General features: G+C 43.7%; 1 protein-coding gene across 11 annotated transcripts in view; it reads right to left on the reverse strand.

Moving 5' to 3' along the window:
* The window catches only part of atxn2 (ataxin 2), a 37,673-nt gene extending 15,668 nt beyond the window's left edge, over positions 1 to 22,005 (reverse strand). For 3 of the 11 annotated variants that reach the window (XM_079515223.1, XM_079515219.1, XM_079515216.1), the window contains exons 1-17: positions 21,380 to 22,003; positions 19,838 to 19,868; positions 18,161 to 18,220; positions 17,647 to 17,718; positions 14,906 to 15,056; positions 14,084 to 14,107; positions 13,461 to 13,603; positions 11,736 to 11,827; positions 8,637 to 8,834; positions 7,463 to 7,635; positions 6,884 to 7,129; positions 4,545 to 4,730; positions 2,892 to 3,065; positions 2,543 to 2,650; positions 2,283 to 2,353; positions 1,574 to 1,938; positions 1,400 to 1,463 (exon numbers count right to left, since the gene is read on the reverse strand). In XM_079515223.1, the coding sequence (XP_079371349.1) occupies positions 1,400 to 1,463; positions 1,574 to 1,938; positions 2,283 to 2,353; positions 2,543 to 2,650; positions 2,892 to 3,065; positions 4,545 to 4,730; positions 6,884 to 7,129; positions 7,463 to 7,635; positions 8,637 to 8,834; positions 11,736 to 11,827; positions 13,461 to 13,603; positions 14,084 to 14,107; positions 14,906 to 15,056; positions 17,647 to 17,718; positions 18,161 to 18,220; positions 19,838 to 19,868; positions 21,380 to 21,501 (2,280 nt within the window). In that variant the 5' untranslated portion in view covers positions 21,502 to 22,003. Of the gene's footprint in view, positions 1 to 1,399; positions 1,464 to 1,573; positions 1,939 to 2,282; positions 2,354 to 2,542; positions 2,651 to 2,891; positions 3,066 to 4,544; positions 4,731 to 6,883; positions 7,130 to 7,462; positions 7,636 to 8,636; positions 8,835 to 11,735; positions 11,828 to 13,460; positions 13,604 to 14,083; positions 14,108 to 14,905; positions 15,057 to 17,646; positions 17,719 to 18,160; positions 18,221 to 19,837; positions 19,869 to 21,379 lie in introns of all 11 variants that reach the window. The other 8 variants (XM_079515217.1, XM_079515220.1, XM_079515218.1 and 5 more) reach the window with 6 other exon arrangements.
* Positions 22,006 to 22,244: the final 239 nt, after the last annotated feature.

A 22,244-nucleotide genomic window follows, 5' to 3' on the forward strand; every position in this document is an offset into this window, starting at 1 on the left:
TGTCCAGGGGGTGTACTTGTACGTCAAGCTGCCTCACGCTACAGAAACAGGAGATAGGCTCCTGCCCTATGGGCCTCATGGCTCGGCAAGGCTACTTACTACTACTCTATGGTCATGTGCTCAAGTCGGATCTGTCCGATATTTCATATTCCATCCTAATTGGCTATAATTAGCTTTCACAGTTTGCAAGATTGCCCCGTTTTGAACAAAAGCCTCAAATCTTGAACGCAGCATGCAATTTACGTGAAATCTTTCACACATTTTCTTACTAGGCTGAGGAATATATCCCACCCATTTCACATTGGCCTGTTATAGCGCCACCAACAGCTTGATTTTTGCAAAACACATTTTTGGAACAAAATGCCTCAAAAACATGTTTATATTAATCCTAAACATTTTGCCAAACATCTCACACAGTCCTATCCTCCTGGTGGAGACCTGTGCCCAGAAGGGCACTTTTCTAGTTGATAAATAGATCTACAAGCTCTACAATGCATTGGGAGCTTCAACTATCAACTATTTTGTTAAATATTAAATAAATGTTGAAATTATTTTAAAAGCAATGTATGACACTAGAATTTCGCGGGCCTTCGGCCCGCTCATCCCAGAGTTGCGTTGCCCCGCGTTGCGATACAGAAGTCCACAGATACAGAAGTCCACAGTGACACGCGTTTTATGCAGCTGTTTTGTGTTGCAGCGCGTGCGCGCGCGTGTAGTGTTGTTATCCATATATGCGCCTCGGTTCGTCCCGTTTGTTCCACGCCAGGTGTCGATGCAGTCGTTTGCGCAATTTGCGTGTTTGCATTATTTTAAGTGTGTAGGCATACCATATTGTGAATGAGCAAAAAGAGGCCACATGCGCGCGTGCATGTGGATGTGGACATGCGCGTGCACGTCGTGCATGTGCATGTGTTGTGCGTGGGCGGTTCTGTTAAATGCAGATGTCAAAATAATCTATAGCCTAACATTAAGTTGTTGAAATATGCTCTATATTAGTTATGTATTTATTGAAAGCAGTGGCTCTCAAAGGTGTGATCCAGGGACCCTCATGGTTCCTTGAGGGGGTTCCAAATGGACCCATTATAGGTCTGTAACTCTGAGAGTGTACAAATGGAACCAAGTGGACCCTACAGGTCTGTAACTGTGAGAGTGTACAAATGGAACCAAATGGACTGTTTTATAACTTTTAACTCTGATACTGTACAAATGGAATCAAATGGGACTCTTATGGGTCCATTTGGTTTTACTGTCAGAGTTATGGGGGTCCTTAAAGCAATGTATGACATACATGACATGCCCATAATAGAAACACCAGTGTTTTTAAATCATTTCGATTAAACTTGGTAACGTTGTCTCTTGTTTTGAAATGGCGTAGCGGTGGCGGCAGGGTCAGACTGACCTGTGCGTTGAATCTGGGCTTGAACTCGTTGGCGTTGGGGTTCAAGGTCGACTTCCTCACTTGACTGCAGGAGGGGAGAAAGAGACAGACAGATGGTGGAACGTTAACGTGTTGATAACATCCACAGCCTATTCTCCCTGCCTGGTCCCATCTGTCATCCATTCTTTAACTCACTCTTGCACAGGCTCCTTCTTCTCGTCCTTGTCCTCGGGGGGCTTGGGGCCACCGAACATGGGCGTGGCCGTTGTCTGGGAGCCTTGTGACGTCACGTCTGGGCCCGGCCTCTTCTGGTCCGCCCCCGCGGGAGAAGGGGAGGGCGCTGCGGGGCTGCCCGGTTTACTGCCGTTGGCCGCCGCAGGGGTGGTGGCCGGGGTGGTGGCACCCGCTGGCACCGCCGCTACGACCCCCTCCTCACCGCCCTCCGGCCCCGTGGCAGAGGCCTTGTCCAGGGGAAGGTCCTTGGGCTTGTCTCCGGGATCTCTGGGAGGCTTGGTCATCATCTGGTCAAAGACAGGGTCTGGGTTGGAGCTTGACTGCAACTGAACGGAGGGAGACGGGAGGAGGAGAGCTTGTATTCCCTTACTTATGAGATTACTAATAGAAAGATCACAAGATCTTCTGCAAAATAACATGCTTCAAATGAGCCATTAACCTTTTAAACCCCATATACTTTCTCGATACCCCCCCAGGGTTCTGTACTCGGTCCCCTCCTCTTTTCCCTCTTCCCTCAATACCAAGTCGCTGAAAAAAGTCTATCTACAAGCTCAGAAATGTTGCAAGCTTGTAGATCTGCAATTTTCATCAAATGTTCACCTATTATATGTCCAGAGTGTAGGGATGCTAGAGTTCATATGATTAAAGAAAATGGGAGCATTCAACTTACCCTAAAATCTACACTAAATTTCTTTAAATTGTCTATTTGTTTTCTGTGGTCGGGCGCCATGGAAGGAGGTCCTGCAAAGTGGGAGAGAAGAAGCCATGTCTTAAACAATATCACATTGAGTTTATTGTAAAATTGAAGGTTAAAGTACAATCATGCGAGTAATGGATAAAACATATGTGCCACACAGAAGGCTACTTCTCCAGAATCATAACGATGAAGCTCTCCCACCGAGGCATGGCTGTAAGAGACAAAACCGTTACCTTTGCAAGCTGGTCTAGCGATACTAGCGGAGCTGTCCAGGGGCTTGACATTCTCCTTGTTGGCTGTAGGAGATGTCTGCCTTGTCTCCTGGATGCGACACTCTTTCGCTGTAGGGACCGGAATAAAAACAAAGAAGAGAATTGGGTCACTCTGGATATTGTCCAAAGAGACATTGTACTCTATGTGTATAGCTTTGATGGGTGCATTTATGGAGCCACAACGCATGTTCCCCGTTCCCTATGTGAACAGATAGAAACTGTTCACAGAGTTTACATCTATCACAGACAAATGGAAACCCTTCGAGGACAGATTCCACGGGGTCCACATTATAGCCAACAACAAAGCTACCTTCAGCTGAACTAGTGGCAACCATGTTGGGGCTAGCAGCAGTGGGCGAGGAGGCTGACGTCGGCGAGGTAAGCACTTCCACAGGAGCCGTCCCCGTCTGAGGGGGCGGAATGGAAGAGGTGCTAGGAGAGGCTCCACCCATGCTGTTCTGACGAGGGGAGCGAGGTCTGTGTGCTGCAGAGGGATAGGGAGAAGGAAGACTTTACTGATGACTGGCATGGCTACTTACTCACATACCTAACCCATTAAGACCTGAGGCAGATTCTAAAAATGTCTTCTAAAAAAAATGTCTTCCCGAAAAACACATGTTGCTATATCAGTGGTGGTGCTAAAAAAAAGCAAAGTTCTTTGTTTACCCAGGGTAAGTGGACTAAACTCGAGATGCTTGTTTACAGCCACGCCCTGCTCATAGAACATTTCATGGTTGGGGTTCAATGCCTTGCTCAAGGGCACTTCAGCGGTGGTAATTTTAACGTGCCGGTCCGGGGATTCGAACTGGCGACCTTCCGGTATCAAGACCGCTCCGCAAACCGTTCGGCCACCGCTGCCTCAAAACCTTTCTATGTCAATGGCCCCTAAAATTATATGAATTTGGCCACGGACCCCCATCTACAAATAGTTTGTTCCAGGGACCCCCAGATGCAAATATATATTTCAGTTAAAAATAACACTCCTTCACACATGCATAACAACCCATCTTGAAAGGGGCTGTGTCCACAGAAAATGTAATTTGGAGCAGGAGCGCTTTGGATACGACATCCTTACTAAGCAAGTTGAACAATGCCATGCTCGGACGACGTAACACTCCGACATAGAAGATGGCAACATTCCCCTGAACGTGAATCATCTGGTTGAGAAAGGGAGCTTGGGATAATATTCTAGTTGTCTATTGGAAGCTGTGGTAAGGTTGTGAAAGGGAGCTTGGGATAATATTCTAGTTGTCTATTGGAAGCTGTGGTAAGGTTGAGAAAGGGAGCTTGGGATAATATTCTAGTTGTCTATTGGAAGCTGTGGTAAGGTTGAGAAAGGGAGCTTGGGATAATATTCTAGTTGTCTATTGGAAGCTGTGGTAAGGTTGTGAAAGGGAGCTTGGGATAATATTCTAGTTGTCTATTGGAAGCTGTGGTAAGGTTGTGAAAGGGAGCTTGGGATAATATTCTAGTTGTCTATTGGAAGCTGTGGTAAGGTTGAGAAAGGGAGCTTGGGATAATATTCTAGTTGTCTATTGGAAGCTGTGGTAAGGTTGTGAAAGGGAGCTTGGGATAATATTCTAGTTGTCTATTGGAAGCTGTGGTAAGGTTGTGAAAGGGAGCTTGGGATAATATTCTAGTTGTCTATTGGAAGCTGTGGTAAGGTTGAGAAAGGGAGCTTGGGATAATATTCTAGTTGTCTATTGGAAGCTGTGGTAAGGTTGTGAAAGGGAGCTTGGGATAATATTCTAGTTGTCTATTGGAAGCTGTGGTAAGGTTGTGCTGAGCTATGCTTCCAACCACATCATGAGCACACCGATGGGTCAAACCTGTCTCATAAACTGTATCACTCATCACCGCCTGCTACTCACCACTGTATACACCATTATAAACCCATAAGTCAATGAAAACAAACGGGGGTGGGGTGGAGATGAAGGGAAGAAATTGTGATCCTAACGTGTACCTCCACTAACTACTGATGACCATGTTCCTCCAGAGGAGCTATTCCTGGTCGGCGGATTGACCGGAACCTCTCCTGGGGCATTGTGGGAGATGAAGTCCACTCCTGGAGGGACTCCTGTGGTCCGGCACGGGGGCACTCTGTGGGCGCGGGGTGTCCGCTGGGACTTTGGGGACATTCTGGGGGGACCTGCAGAGGAGGAAGACGAAGAGAGAGAAAGCCAGAAAGACCCGCGGGGAGGGAGAGACATTAATATACTGATGGCAGGTAGAATAACTTCTATTATTCATTGCCATCCTTCCACCTTTGGGGTGTTTCCTTGTGTCTTACAAACTGCTGCCAGAGATGTGAAGCTCTGAGCCATCTACAGCTCACATGAGCTGCTCCATCTGGCTTTAGAGGGCTCACCGTGAAGCAGTGCCAACGGTGACAAGCATGTGAGTGGAACACACTACAGACGACCCCATAGTACTACACACAACACTGGTTCACACCACAAGCAGGGGGACAAGGAGGTGAGGGATGAGAAAGAAAGACATGAGCGAGAGAGGCAGAGAGACAGATGGACAGAGAGAGATGAGAGAGAAATTGTTGGTGGGAGAAAGAGCCATGGCAGATGTGAAAGTCCAAATTTAAAGCGTTGCCAGTGTTAAGTGAAGTCTGTGCCAGTAAAGCTTAGCAGTGTCTGTTTGACAGCCCAGTGCAAAACTGATGTGTGGCAAAGAACTAGTTGAGTAGGTTCAAATATTTGGGGAGATCTGTGAGGAGCCATTCATTAAAACATAGAAATGTTAAGTTCACTTTTGAAGACGCATTCAGGCCTCTGCTAAATCAAAGTGAAAACAGCTCATACCATAAAGCATTAGTCATCTCTTTGGGTAAACCTCAACCAGATCTTTTGCAAACACTGATAAACCTGCTCCAGTCAAAACAGTGTAAATTATCTCACTGTGTTCCATTCTGATTTCTCAGAAAGGTTTCTACATTTCTACATTCCTTTTGAGGCCAAATACAACACAGGGATCCTTGCTACCGTTATTGTGAGAACTCTGCTTATTTCCTAACGTTCACGTTGTCTTGACCAAATCATCTCATTGAACATTCTACTTGGCATGAGTTGCAAACTTGCAACTACTAGGACTGCCTTTCTTTCAATGGAATAAATATTTTTAGACAGATGGTACCGAATGCTCTCATTTAAACTCATGCTTTATTGCCACAAATTCCTCACTATAACTCAAGGGTGTCACTACCAGAGGGGTCCAATCTGGCCAATGGGATGATTTGGAGGGGAAAATAAATAAGTATTCATTCATTAAAATATTCATACCCAATTATTTATCTGTGCGTGGCCTGTCACTGCTAAGCTGGCAAAGCTGCCATTGTGTGAATGTGGAAAACGGGGTCAGCACCACCCAATGTGTATAAGCATCTACCGAGAGCACCCCACTGAAATAGTCTCACCTCTGTGCGCGAGTGCTGCACTGCACTGAAGAACCAGGGACCTTGCAGAAGATTTTATTAATTTATTGCCTTCTCTATAACAACTGACATGACTCATGAATCTCAATTGGGAAAATGCATTTGTGTACTGATGCATCTTTGCTTGTATCGAGGCCCTATGTAGCAAAAGCCATGGACAATGCCAGTGTAGCCATCAAAACGGTTCATTTATTACAGACAATGGACTAAACCCATATAATATGACGCTCTTTTGTCTGTAAATATTTTACCAGGCTTACCCTGCCACTCTGGTTGAGCAGGGGGCCTGTACTCAACTGTTACTTCCAATTAGACTACATCTGGAAATTGAGCCTTTCGTGTCGTTAGAGACAGTGGTTGAATAGGGCAGGTACTCACTGGTACCAGTTCTGCTGACTTTTGATGTTTCAACAGTGTGGGTGGAATTACACACCTGACAAAGTATGAAATGAAAATAAAATATATAGTAAAAGACATTCCTGTTCAGTTCTAGACCTGAAATCAGAAGCCTAAGAATGTTTCTAACTTTATTTTTGTTTGAGGGAGCCATTAGCAAAGTAATCTGGACTGCAAAAAGTCGCAAGACGACCAATCCTGCCTACAAACTAAATTTAGTTTCGACACCCCTGCTTTAACCTATAGTGGCAACTTCAGCTTAATATGTGCTGTTGCACACCAAACAAACAAGAATATACCATATATATATACTGTATATGAAAATTTTCAATTCAACTTAAGCCAACTCAAAGAATCTTAAACCATTTCAGATAAATATAGGGCTCATCGTGATCTTTTCAAATATTACAACATGTCTTCAACTAGTGCTTTTGTCCGCGTCTACTCCACACTCTCGTGGGTACCTTCCGAGGACATGCGTTTGGGCAGGGTGGAGGCTGGCGACGTGGGCCCGTGGTGGGCCGCAGAAGACGAGGAGGGGTAGGAGGGGTAGGAAGGATGGGAGGGAGGTCTGGAAGGTCGAGAGGGGGGTCTGGAGGGGGGCTTGGTGGGCGTGGCCGCCCTGGGAGGCAAGGAGGAGGGGCCAGACTGGTAGCGAGAGGGGGGTCGGGAGGAGGGAGATGGACAGGGCGAGGGCCAGTGGGATGAACCTATGAGGAGGGTACAAAATGATAAAGGATAACAGACAGAAAATGAGAAAAAACAAATCAAATCAAGGCCATAATTAAAAGAAGAAATGAGAAGAGGGCTAAACAGAAGAGAAAGACATGGCAGGTATGAAATAATGATATATGTAAGGAAACAATATATACATAAAATGACATGGAATCAGCAACAACAATAAATCTCCTTGAATTTCCACCAAAGCTCAATTCTGTTATGACATTCTGTTGATATCGTCTAACAATGAGATGTGAGGTTGACCACACAATGACACATGAAAACATTAGAACGGTTTCGGTTGCACATGTAAAACCCCCTACCTCCATTCACTACCCTCTGGTCGGCCCCAGAGCTGGGGCTGTAGTCATGAGGTCCTGGTCGGGGAGTTTGTGGTCCGGTGGAACTCTGAACCAGACGGGGTGAATTCTGACGTCCCGCCCCCCATGACATAGCTTCTCTGTTCCTCTGGCTCGGGGGAATGTACTTGTTTTCTCTATATACATAAACAAAGACCACAGGGAAAACTGGTTAGATAACTATGTACACGTCACCACTCCTCTTAATTAAGGGGTTGGATTTGATTTGGTTCAAGAATGTTCAGAGACTGTTCAGAGCAATATTATATAAAAATCTGCGTCTATTGTTTTTAAATGTGAAGCACGATGAGTTGTGGAGAACGGTATTTGCTCCCCTGTATGCCCATTGCCCAGTGTGTATTGTGGAAGTGAAAATAAAACCGATTCTGAAAAGGACTAAGGAGAGATTTTATAGCAAACACATATCCTCCTTGACAAACAAATGTAATTCCTGTGCACAGGTACAGTGTTCGAATGATACTCCATGTTGTTACTTAGGCACAACCTGGTCCCTGGTAACCACCAGCCACCACTTTCCAAACATCACGTGACATTCCTCTCTGTTCATATACAATACTTACTGAGCAAGGCCAGCTTGAAATGAAAATCAAATAAAATGTGGAATTACAATATTTATGGCCCAAACAGCAAAATATTGTATGCCCGAAGGGCATGCATTACCAATACCAACGGACATCGATAAAAGTGTCTTTGGGGAGTTTGACAGAATCAGAAATACAATTTCCTGTTATTTCTGATCATATAAAGTGCCAATTAATGCTTGAGAAAATGAAACCCCAATTAACAAAATAAAAAAAATAAAACGAGGCAGTCACCTACCCACCTGGCATGCACACTACAGCATGTATTTGTATTTTTATAGATTAACAGTAGACTGACAGGACATGGGGAGAGAGTAGGGGGGATTACACGCAGCAAAGGTCGTCGGGAACAGGAGTCGAACCCGCGACACGCTGATTAGCAGCCTAGGTGCCTTGGCGGCTACGATTTCTCTACAGACCGTTGTCGTCTAAACTTGGCCTCGGTCTTGTGTATATGTTTGTGTGAGACTGTGTGTATGATCTGCTGTCAAGTGTGTGTGTGTGTGTGTGTGTGTGTGTGTGTGTGCTGGTCTCACCTGCTGAGCGTGTGCGTGTCCCTGTCCCCCCTCTCTCCCCGCACCACGGCTGTGTATTTGTCCTCCTCGGAGCGCTCGTCGTTCTCCAGCGCCACGCGGGCCTTGTAGGTGGCGCTGGCCTCAATCTCCTCTGCCAGCTGGGCAGCACGTGCCTCTCTCTTCAGGAACTCTTCAGAGTTGTCCCGCTCCAATGGAACTCTGAGAAAAGAAGCGCAAAGTAGATTTAAAAAGAGGGGGGGTGGGGGTGGTTGATAGTCTAAATACAGCAATCATGGGAAAACAAGAAAATAAATTATCTTGAGGACGGTGACCCACAGGAAGGGGCCCCTGATTCATAGTTTAAGAAACCAAACTACTTCCTGTGCATACTAGGCATACTTCCATGAATTCTGACCCAGTGATCTTTAATACAGACATTTAGACTGTGCTCTGACTCATCTATCCAACTATAAATGCACCATGTCTCTGTCTGTATGTCGTGTGTACGTCTGTAATGCACATAACTCGGGAACCGTTCGCCCCACCGACCTCAAATTCGACACACGCGTTCCACACACGCACAGGGAGTGCACAGGTCGGACCCACGGTTGTCCAGAACCGCCACAAATGGTCTCTGCCCAGGCTCTGGACAGGGCCCCTGCCCAGGCTCTGGACAGGGCCCCTGCCCAAGGTCCATATATGGAGCTGGCCTGTTCTGACATCACAACACTCCATATTTGGGCATGCCTGACAAAGAACTCTATAAGCTGGCCTGTTCTGACATCACAACACTCCATATTTGGGCATGCCTGACAAAGAACTCTATAAACTGGCCTGTTCTGACATCACAATACTCCATATTTGGGAATGCCTGACAAAGAACTCTATAAGCTGGCCTGTTCTGACATCACAACACTCCATAAATAGGAATAAAGGGACACAGAGAAACACAAAGAAATCTCCATATATGGGTTTAAAAGGTACACAGACAGATGGGTGGAACGGGTACACTGCATTTCTGGTTGTCCAGAACCAGCACAAAAGCCTCATTTGGCATGCCTGACAAAGAACTCCATATATGGGGATAAAAGAGACACATACATAAGAACTGGGTGGGGCATGCATTTGACGCACGTGTTCACACCATCACAATGATGCGTGACCTTGCCCTTTATTAGCCAATTGATCACAACTGATCATCCCCCTAAGGGCACTGTTCTAGTATCTATAAACGCACCAAGTCTCTCTGTGTAATGTGTACGTATGTCTGTAATCCACGTTACTCGAGAACCATTCACGTCATCGACTTCAAAGTCGACACATGCGTTCCACACCCCCACAGGGAGTGCAGTGCCCGGTGTAGAGTCTGTCGGATAACCAGAACCAGTACAAAAGCCTCTTCCCGGGCTCTGGACCTGATTACCCCTATATCTCCATATATGGAGCTGGCCGACATCAAAATGAGGTTCCGACATCTGCATAGACTCCATATTTGGGCATGCCTGACAAAGAACTCCATATATGAGCATAAAAGGGACACAGACATAACTAGAACTGCACTCTGTCGAGTGCCTACTTGCTTGTTGCACACAAGTAGGCCGTGCACAAGCAGAGCGTACTGCTGACCGCTACAAACTGTCAAATCTATATCTCGATCAATGTCGGGTGGATTACAAGAAATGCCTCTATGTATATGTATATGTAATTTGTAAGTTGATTAGTGGTATACTGTGGTTACTTTTGATGCGTATGCACCGTCCCAGCATATGACGTCAGGGTATAACTGGCGTCATATGCTAGCTCTCAATGATGACTAGCTCTCAATGATGACGTAATAAAGATGTGGATTAAAGGTCCCAATGCCAGAGTGTAATTGGTTTTCGATGGTGACGTAATGACGATATGTTTTAGTGTCGGGAGGATTAGAGGTAATGCTCCTATGTATACATGTATGTAGTCTGGCACCACTGCCGTATCAGGCACAAGTAGTCATTACGTCATTTGCTGGGACGGTGAATATGCATCAACGGGCGAAACTAGTACTTGCGCGCTCTGCTTGCGCAAGTAATAACTGGGTGGGGGATGCATGCAAGTAGGCCAGTGCCCAACAGGCACCGCTCTAGTTGTTATAAACTGCAAACTGGCTTAAAACAGTGACAAATTGATTATGAACAGAGGACTAAAGAATATTATACTGTAAATATGCATGAAATTCACAATTATTTTTCTTGCTAGCACTTTATATGTAATTCTTGAATCTGATTTGTTTTTTAAACAACAGCACGGTTATCAAGCTTCACCAACTCAGTGGCCTTGTGGTTAGAGTGTCCGCAGGGTTCGATCCCCGGACGGGTCATACCCAAGACTCAATTGGACCCGGTGCCTCCCTGCTTGGCTCTCAGCAGCAAGGGTTGGATAGGGGTCCCTGCAACATACTAGTGTCATGTCCAGGGGGTGTACTTGTATATCATGTCAGGACATAGACTCCTGCCCTATGGGCCTCATGGCTCGGCAAGGCTTACTTAAGGTTTTCAAGTAAATTAAAATGCACAAGCATTTCAAATATGGTCTCCTTGCTCTCCCTCTATCTTTTCAATGAGTTATCAGTGATGCAGGAGCTAGTTACATCACTGAGAACTAGCCCAAAAACGTTATGTGCACCCCTGGCCATAAGCTTAATTCCTCAACACAATGTAGGCATTGGTAGAATAAATGCTGAGCTTCTGTGCAAACAAAGAACAAACATCAGAGCAAACAGAAAGTAACTGTAGAAACATTATGAGAAAAGAGGATACACGTTACCATTATATTGGCCAATGGATAGAATGTAGCTATTCACAACTCACTTCTAATGTGCGCAACAAGTTTTGTCAAATATAACATTTTTAATAGGTGATTCTGAAACTTTTAATCAATGTTCAATTGTCTCACTATTCCAGCTGTACGTCCTCCTTTGATTGTTTTGTCGTCTCTGCCTAGAGATACAAGGGCTAGGCTACACAAACACAGGTGCTCACACATGGACTGAACAGCCCAATATCTAAGCAATCAAATCGTCTCATTAAGTTGAAAACACAGGACTTGGTGACAAAAATATATCACATGGTTACTCAGACTTACGTATATGTAGACAAGCTGCTGTCATATGTAGACAGGACTCCGTACTTCTCCTCGTTGTATTTGAACATATCATTGGGGTCCCACCCGTTAGACTAATGTGAGAGAGAGAGAGGAAGAAAGAGTCAGAGACTGTGAAATGATGCATAGGTGATACATGAGCATGAGTAGCATGCTGTGTGTGTTAAGGTTGGGCTGTTTTGCTAAATTTAAAACCCCGGTTTACTATGACCAAAACACAGCAGTTTCCGGTTTTTACCGTCTAATTCATTTTAACGTGGCCATGCGTTGACTGCTATTACTGCGTTGCCTGGCTGCCTGCTCCGAGTCTGACAGTCTGATCTATCATCTACTCGTAGATCTCAGTGATTATTTTACCCATTACATTAGTATCTTACAATGCGCGACGACTCGACGACACGCTGTAAGCTTGTAGATCGGCTATTTTCTGCACGCGCTCCACAGTACGGCGACGTATAATTAATTCTAGATTGGAAGTGGAGGCGCAGCTGTACAACTCGCATCCGATTATTTCAGCATGATCCACTGAGTTTAGTTTATGCCTGACAGAGAGTGGGCCAGTTGCTGATAGGAATATTTTGGCAATGCTGAGAACAAATCTGTTCTGTGACTGTCCACAGCATAGCTCTGTTTCATAGCGATTCACAGCAATGATTCCGCTGCACATGATTTTGTGACTTGACGTCACGTAAACCACACAGCATACAGCACACAGCGCACACACACACACACACACACACACACACACACACAGCTAGCTTAATATTTAGCGCTTGTTGTGTGTGTGCCGCTTGGCTTCAGCGTTGCCTGTCATGGTGCACGTTAATTTGATGCTGCCATTCTCTAATGGCCGTAAACAATAACCATGGCCACCCAACGCTCATGTCAGGTGAAACGGTTTGTGCTGTTTTGACGGACGAAACCTTAATGATATAATTTAACCGTATCAAACCGCGAAACCGAAATACCGCCCAACCTTAGTGTGTGTGTGTGTCAACTGATTCCTGTGACATCTGTGTGACCTATGTGCACCTCAAGCACCTGTATTTGCAAAATGGGAATAGCAATTTTTATAGACATTTCTCCCATTAAATTACCTTGGGGGTGTGGCTAAGCATTAAGCAAGACGTCTTGGACTACAATCGGTGTGCCTGATGTCTGCTCCTCGTTTCCGAGTGGAATTTGAGGGTGCATTCTTACGTGTAAACTTGACCTAGTTATTGTTAACAGAGGGCTGGTAAAACTTGTGCTAGCCACCATGGTCATACGAGTGTTAGCCCACGCAGATGACGTAAAGCAGAGGTTCCCCAACCACTGGTACGTGTACCTGTGCTGGTACGTGGTACATGTCCCACTGGTATGCGAGAAGGGAATCCCAAGTTTTCCCGACTGTGAATCTATAACTGTGCATCACCAGGATCAATGATATGGTCAATGACAATAGTATAACTTTATGTTGTGATATAATAATATAGCAGTGGGTAGGCTACTTGAGGCCAGTCTTCCGTGTTTTGGTACGATGATGCGCGACCACGACACACCACAACGAATTAATTGGTTACCTAACCCTATAAATCTAATATTATTATTATTACAGAGAAGCTTGCAACTTCAGTTTACAATGGGAAAATGAAAATACATAGGCAAGACTACATGTGTACACTTGAATTTTGCAGTGTTGGAGTGTTGGGTTAGGATTTTGCATACATTGTTTGTTCCTACCACGTCTGTATCCAGTGACTCCAGACTGTCTCCAGAGGTGTGGGTCTCTCCTCCATCCCAGGGTTCCAGATCCTTCTCCTTGTGTTCGCCATTGATCCGACCAGTCACTGCCGCATCTGTAAAGTTGTCTGTGGGCACAAACACACAAGAAATGTACAGCAACGTTTGCAAGTGGTACACAAGCACTGTAAGCAGACATGGTTTGCTGTGACACAGCCTCAAAATTGAGTATGCAATCTGGTTGTTGATAGAGGCAAGTGCATCTCAGGCCTTGAGAGCTTCTCCAAACGCTCTGATCACAAGGCCTAGAAAGCATATCGGTGGCTGATTAACACCGATTAACAACTGATGCCAACACAATGGTGTATCTGATGAAAAACATGTGAAGAGTCAGATACTTGACTCTTAACTTGGGGTTTATGGAAGCTGTGTCACTTCTCCTGGATTAAGCCTTGATGTGGACATGAAGGTTATTTAATTTAAGTAACTTGTTAAAAGCTTAGGCTTAAGCCAAGCCTGGAATTTGCCACATCATGCTTTCATCTTTCAACAAATCTAATCTCTCTGTGTGTGTGTAGATGTGAGATTAGAAAACATTCATATATTACCTGCCACTCCTGCATCAGATGCGACTACACCATTGGAGTGCAGAGACAGACAGACAGACAAAAGAGAGGGTCAGAAGACGGATGGAATTGACTGACTAAGAAACTGACTAATTGGCAGGCAGGAAATTTCCAATTTATCAAAAGAAATCTCAACTCGGTACATAATTTCATCTGAAGTGACCGGGTTACAAGGTCTGATCTGATTATTCAATATTTCTGTAATAAAAACGTCAAATCAAATCTGGTAAACCTGCAATCTTAGTAGGGTGATGAACTGATCAGCTTAATGGGGCAATCACTCGTTAGGTCTAATGTATACAGGACCCAATAGAAATCCCTCACACATATCAGCAGCTCATATTTATATCTTATATCATATTTATAACACTTTCCCACACAGCCTAGAGACTATTCTGGTTTAAAAGAACTGTGTGGAATCAAAACGAATTAGATGAAGGAGGCTCAATCAGGCTTTTTATTGAGTGTCCTAGCTGTGCCAGGGAGACCTTCAGACCAATCAATATTTCACATTATTCTACAATGGCTGGCCTCTCAGCGCAGACGCATACATGCGACTTGATCTCTACGACTTCACCACAGTAAAATAACGACTGAATGAGCTGAGTATATCATCCTAAATTGGACATTGAAAATTCACACTTGTAAATGCAAACACAGCTATACCGTCTACAGGTTGAAATACCCAAATATTTGGGTAGTATGAACAATAGTTGTGTGTGTGTGTGTGTGTGTGTGTGTGTGTGTGTGTGTGTGTGTGTGTGTGTATATATATATATATCCCTTCTCTACAAGCTTCTGTACCTTTCCTGGCAAAATTGAGGTCCACATCTTTGAAGGTCAACACTACAACATCAGAAGCCTTGAAAATGATGCTTTCTACGATATCCTCTTTCCTGGGGCCCGCACTAGGCTCAGGGCTCTTTCTGTGAGCTGCATCCAACACCAGGTCACACTGAGGGACACATTAGTACAACATGGTCAGAGAAATGTGTATTAATAATAGTTTGTTCTGCCAACAGAGATGCATAATTTAACTCCTAAAATTACTTGCGTTAAATGTCTGATTCTTGCCAGCTAAAATTTCCCCCATGAGAGAAAGAGAGGGAAATAGGCTTCCTCTCTCATCCTAAAAGGGAAGGATAAGGACCCACTCCTCCTCGGTAAAAAGGAGAGATTAGACAGAGTGCAAACTTTGTGTAAGCCACCTTTGGGGTGAAGCAGAGTGCTGACTAGGCATCATCTTTCTGTACCCTTAACCACGAGAGAGAAATTGACAGAACTGACTCCATATCTGCAACTAGGCACACAAGTTCTAGTGCTGGCAGAATACCTTATTTTTAGCTATACCAGTTTGAAATCACACAAAGTTACTGTATGAGGGTTTTGCATACGGTATAGTATTGTTTTTCTTCCGCGTGTGATGTAGGGGCGTCCAGGTGGCAAACACACAACACTCGCCCACCTCCACAGTTATGAGTTCTCATAACTGCAATTATACAGCGCCATAAGTAGCCTCAGGGACCGAATGGAGGAAAAAAACATGTATGAGATCTGGCATACAAGCGGAGTGAATCTTGTATTTCGCTAACCAATATTAAAGAGTGCAAAGGGGCATCACTCCAAATGTGGTGACGTCAGTGTTCTCCACTGTGTGGAGTCTGTAGCAGAGGGGGCGGTCACATAGGTTGGTGAACCAATAGGAATCCCCGGCTGTCTCAGACGGGAGATGGTCCGCCCGTCTATGCCCAGAAAATCATAGGTCTCTTTCAGGCTACGCAATAAGCAGATCACAGTGCAATACAGGAAGACCTTTTAAGTAGTTTTAAATTGTATAAGGTGATTACAATTTATAAGTATGTTCATAATGCCTTATAGACATGGACTGTATAGGAACTGTTACGGAGAAGTTTGTGGAAAACATGATGGCGTTGGAGCCAAAACGTGGCATTGGTGGAAGAATCTCTCAGCCTCCTCCTACCCAGTGAATCAATAGCACAGACAAGGTTTGGTTTCAGAAAAAAACCTCACTGAAAAGTTATGATGTATAGGTGCGAAAACAACTTGCCTGAATTCCCTGGACCCTCCGTTTACATCAGAAATTCACTTTTTAATTAAGTAAAACAAAACATTCTATATTATGTTGAATTGCTTTGCATTTCTTCCAAATTATATTACTTTGAGTTCCAATCCAAGTACTGTTGGTAAAATAGTCCCTAGTAAAACAGTAAGGCTATCACGATTCTCGATACGTATCGAAACGAAATTGACGTTTGATACATAGTATCGAAATCACAAGCCGACTCACAAGCCGACGTTCCTGTCCGAGTAAAAGTCTGACTCCATCCAGCGGGGGGAGACAATACGCACGCACGCACGCACGCACGCACGCACAAGCGCGCGCACACACACGCGCACACACACTCCGCAGAGAGAGGAGTGAAGTTAAGTCTTAACTCCACTAGTAGTGTCGTGTTGCACGTCTCTTTGCTTTACTATCGATTTAGTGTGGACATATTTTGGTTTTCCGCTGTCCAGTGGCAGTGAGTTATGAGGGCACACGCATCGTTAACAAAACGCTACCGTTTGTCGAGTAGCCTATGATCCGCCTCCACAAGTGCCATATCCCACAGCCTGGCAAAACGACAAATATGACATTATATGAGCCAGCTGAGCATATTAGCATGGCATTAGCAGGCATCAAAAAGTCAAAGAGATCTGTCCAAAGATGACACAGCCAACAATTCCAGGCTCATTTAGAGCAAACTCCCACATAATTTGACCCATGCTAAAGAAATTTCCACAGTGATGTTGTTGAACAAAGCTTGTCGTGCCTCTTGGGAATTGTTGATGTTTCAATTGTGCCTTTACACATTCTATATTAGCAAGAGACATGCGTCCCGTTTCAGTGGTGGAAAACGCTGGGCTTAAACAAGCGTTCTTGAACCACATTACCAAATGCCAAGCAGATTGCATATGACCACAACAGTGTTACTTATTTAGCATATTTAGTTACTTTAGAGTAGAGCTTAACAATAATGTTGTCATCTCATCTGAAAGCATCTGAAAATGATGTTGGGGCATAAAACCCAAAGGTCATTCTCATTCTAATTTGTTATTACATTTATTAGTAAAATAAAAGTGACTTGCAGAGAACCAAGTGTTTTTCTTTACAAATCAAAACATTAGCCTAAATTAATAATCATATAACGCCCTGTGCTGAAAATAGGAGGTTTTACAAAATTTCGATTGAATCATATCGAATCGTGACCTTAAAATCGAAAGTTGAATCGAATCGTGGATTAGGCGATTTTTTTTTTTTTAATTTATGAATTTTTTTTGTGGCTTTCGTCTTTATTTTATTTTTTTATAGGAGGGATTTTTTTATAGGCTGACAGGAAATGGGGGAGAGAGATGGGGGAGTGACATGCAGTAAAGGCCGTCAGGATCGGGAGTCGAACCCGCGGCACACTGCCAGACTCGGACTACCGGCCAAGGTGCCTGGACCGCTGAGCCACGGCCCAGGCTGACCTGGTGATCCTTACCTCTGGGCTGTATGTCTTAAACACTCCTTCATAGACTGTGCCATTCTTCACTTTCAGCTCACACTTGCTCCCCTGTAAACAAATAAAGGAAAATCAATCACTTTTATTGTGTGCAATATTCAGTCATACATTGTAGTATCAATTTACCCCCCCTGACAATCTGCTGCAAAACTGAAATATACAAATGATTGATCAATCTCTGCATTGTTACTGCAACCAGCTGTCTCTTATAATTACACAGGCTTGGTTTATTGCAGCGTGGACATTTTGGAGACAACAGCATGTGGTGAATGACAGCCTGCAAGGCATGCTGTTGTAACCAATTCGTTTACAGTAGGCAGGACTTGCATGGCTGATTCACACAAGGTTTTCTTTGACAGTTTATATTCTGCTTTACTTGCCTCCTTCTCAGCATCACACATACAGTAGGACAAATTCCAAAAGCATACTGCACATGAGTCATGACATTCTGTGAATGGAGCCAAATCTCCCAGACAGCACAGAGCAAACATACCACCACTGATGTCAAGACGTGGACCATCCTCATATTTGCATATACACCATTGAAAGCAACCTGAGGAAAACAAAATAAAAAAACAATTCAGTTACAACGTTGAGCAGTCACTGAGCCCATTTGTTTATATTGTAAAGTACTGCATCATGGTCAGTAAAATGAAGGCCTTCTAGGCCTTCTAGAAAACATCTAGAAGAAAACATATCTGTGCAGGAGTTAAGATGAATTTCCTTTTCCCTGCCATTGAGTGTGAAACTAGTTGGTAGGTAATCTACATTATATTAAAAATAAATATAGATATATATATTTTTCAAGCAAAACTTTAGTTTAAAAAAATATCATTGAGCAGTTTTTACTTGTATGTGTATTATAAACCTACATGTATAGAGGGTATTATAAACCTACATACATATGTATAGAGGGTATGCACATGCATAAAGTGAGTGGCAAATCAAGTGGCAAAGTGAGTTTAACCCATTTAGGACAGGAACCCCTTTTTGTGTTTTTACCCTTCAAGGCAAACCCCTTTTGGGGTTTGTGTTGCTATGTACAGTATACTAAATAGCAACATACTTTTAATAATTTGTGAATACATATTTGAAGATTTTCAGAAAACTTAGGTCAGTTTTTAGAATCGGCCTCAGTCCTAAATTGGTTAATGTCAGTTAACGTCATTAGTGCAATCAGATAGGACCTTTCTGTTTGGATGTATGGGCTGTCAAGGCCAGAAAGTAGTTTTTTGCTACTCAGTCAGTAGGTGTTCTCACATAACTTCCAAGTATGATGATGTCACGTGCATTCCCTCTATAAAACAACATTATTTCAATTCCATTTGACCAAGGAGACAAGCCTGTAAACCATGGAGACTGGCCTACTCAAGAGTGTATCTCATCTTTTGAAACCAAAATGCCAAATTTCTACTAACTACATTTCTTCTAACTGTCTAAAAAGAAAAGTAAGTGACTTAAGTACTACATTTTAAAGACTGTTGATTGCAACAGTGTTTATGAATGCTAGCTGCAGATAGAAAGAATGATACATTAATTTATACAAGGATATGGATGAATATAACTCTACTCCAAAGACGATGATTATACAGACTGCCTATTTCTCTTTAAAGAAGCGCCAATGTGCAAATTATTGAAGACAATTGAGACTACAAAACAGGAATTGCACTGGGACAACTATTAACCCCGTTTAAATATACAATGTTGTGTGTGTGTGTGTGTGTTGCACATATTCAACACTGACTGGACTAGATTGTTGATGTCTTTATGAAGATGCTGTACCTATTGTAGTTTACACTGTGCAACTCATTGGACCAAATGTGACTGACATAAACATTGTATTTTAGGTGAATGAATGTTTAGTAATTGATTAATTACAGTATACAACTTCTTTGTCATCACAATATACAGGATTGTGATTATTATTTATTTAGCCAAGACGGTCCGAGATACCATAGTTCTTATTCCAGCAAATGTACATTTAAAAAGAGAATTGTAGGTGCCAAGGGGCATAAAACCCAAAGTTTATGTTGATGTCATTCTCATTCTAATTTGTTATTCAATTTATTAGTAAAATAAAAGTGACATAATATTGCAGAGAATCAGCCTTTAGGTTATAAAGCTTTATGAAAAAGCAGTAATTAAACGACTGAAATAGGCTACTACTTACTGATGCAGGACCTTTGCCACTGTGTCGTCCTCTGAAAGAAATAAGGACATCATTGTCAAATATTACATTGTCATTCGGGTTTTTCTACCGGGATTGTGTAACACGGTACTGCTCTGGAGCCCTAAACAACAACATGAAATGATATGCTGTTATGGAGGATGTAGGACTGCCCCGTTAAAAATTCAGTGGGGTTAAATGGGGAGAACCCGGGTTATCATAACCACCATGGACTGATCTACAACTGCATGGGCTGATGATCCTTGTATACTCATGTTCAAGTGGCTGTCAGCCAAACACTGTGGGCTTTCTCTAGCGTGTCCTAAAATGCACCTTGTATGGCACCTGGCACAGTGCCCTAAACACACAATTCTCCTCTTCTTCCTCCGAGTCGAGTGAAAGTAGGAAATTCCACCTTTCATAACTGAACAGCAAGTTTCATTCATTTCCAACAATATTAGCCTCCAAGCTACTACTGAACATGAGCAGCAGCACAATAAACACTCATATTCTTTGATGACTACATCAAAATACCAACATTATTATTAAGATAGGCTAGTGCACGCCACAGTTACAAGGGGTGTCTTAACTATAGTCCAACCTAATTTTACAACATCTTAGGCTTGACCCCATTGAATAAAGCCTATGCATTGAAAGGGACAAGCTGTCCTAGTGGCTCTCCAAATAATCAAGTAAAACGCAGATATGCAAACACCTATCTACTGCATTGGTGATCTAGAGTATTTCATAAATGTCATGTTTCAAGGACACTATTTCACACAAGCAGCAACGTCAAGGTTGAAAGCCTGTAATTCCTATCTCCTCTCCTCCTCACCCCTTCACCACCCCGCCCCTTTCTCTCATGCATGCGCCCACACATTTTGTATCAATTTCTTGGCAAACCCATTGCAGCATTGTTGCGGAAACATTCCAGACCCGTGTCAATCATGTCAAAACAAAACCTGTATCTTCTTACAGTCGATTGCAGATCAAAGTTGCCATGGTGCATTCCACTAAACAGACATTAACACTGAATGAGGCTCAGGCAAGCGCACTTGATTAAAAGCACGGGCTGTCAAACGGCTAATCAGCTAACTGTTAGCGGCTACGTACCCAGCTATGAACTTCAGACAGGGCTGGATTATGTCTAGTGGACGTTAACATCAGCAGACAAGCAACTGACAATACAACCACGAGCTCTGGTGAAAATATGGTGCTCATTCAAAATAAGCCCAAATATACGGGCAGATGCCGTGTGCTGTGCATGATTGTCTCTCATGGATGATGAAGGGGTAACGTTAGGTCGAAGTTCCAACGCCGGAGCAGACAGGCCTCACGTTAAGCTAGGGGGACCAGCACGTCACAAGGCCCAAATACGTTCACAGAACACACACAAAAGACACGTTTTTCCACAGCTTAACAAAAATGTCACTCCCTACAATTAACACCGTGGGGACTCACTGGCATTGTGACACGGAAAACAGTAAACATCATCATCAGATACTGTGTAATAATTTAGCCACGGGGTGTTTTCTTTTCACCGACCTGCCTACATTCTGCCGTCCCCCTCCGCCGCCGCCGCCGCTTCCCCCAGCACCAGAGGCAGCGGCACCGCCGGCGCTGCTGCCACCGCCGGGCTTGCGATTTCCACCGGCCTTCATTGACATGGTGATCCCATAAACGACAACGTTTGCAAGTGTTTTCTAATGGTTTAAAACGACCAGCTGCACGCTGACGACGGAGACACCTTTCAGCTGCGTGACAGCCAGCTAGCAGTCACTCTGATGATACAAGCTAGCTAGCAGAGCAGACTGGCTGGGCTAGTCTGGCTGGCTGTAAAGGAAGATGCTATGCTAATCAGCTAGCTAAATTAGCAATATGTACAATATCTATTAAAACAGGGAAAAAAGCTATCTTAAAAAAAGACAATATTTGCCAAATGATTTTAGGCAATAAACGTATCTAGTACACCTCTTGTCAATTGATTATTCAATTCTAAATGTTATTTTCGATTATGTCAAACGGGGTTTCCAGCTCTCTTGGATTCTGTCCGTTGCTAACAGCGAAAAGACCAAAACAGTCTGAAAGGGGACAAAAAACAGCGGAGGGATATTATGACAGCCGCGGCACGGCACGTTCACGACCAACCAAAAATATGTCTGCTCTGTTTTGACAGTAATAAAGCTGAGATGTGTTTTATTATTAGAACAATATTATGTGCATTAGACCACGAGAAATGGAAGGACGTTTCTCATCTTTGGAGATATCATACGTTACTACATGGCACTATTTACAGGAAGTCCATGAGACCTGAGTGTGGCACGAATCGGAGGATCCACGTGAGCCGGTGAACGTGCGCGCGTGCCAACACACTCACACACGACACACATGTCAGTCAGACTCAGCACGG

Source organism: Electrona antarctica (assembly GCF_951216825.1).
Source record: "Electrona antarctica genome assembly, chromosome: 12".
In the NCBI taxonomy this organism is placed as follows: domain Eukaryota; kingdom Metazoa; phylum Chordata; class Actinopteri; order Myctophiformes; family Myctophidae; genus Electrona; species Electrona antarctica.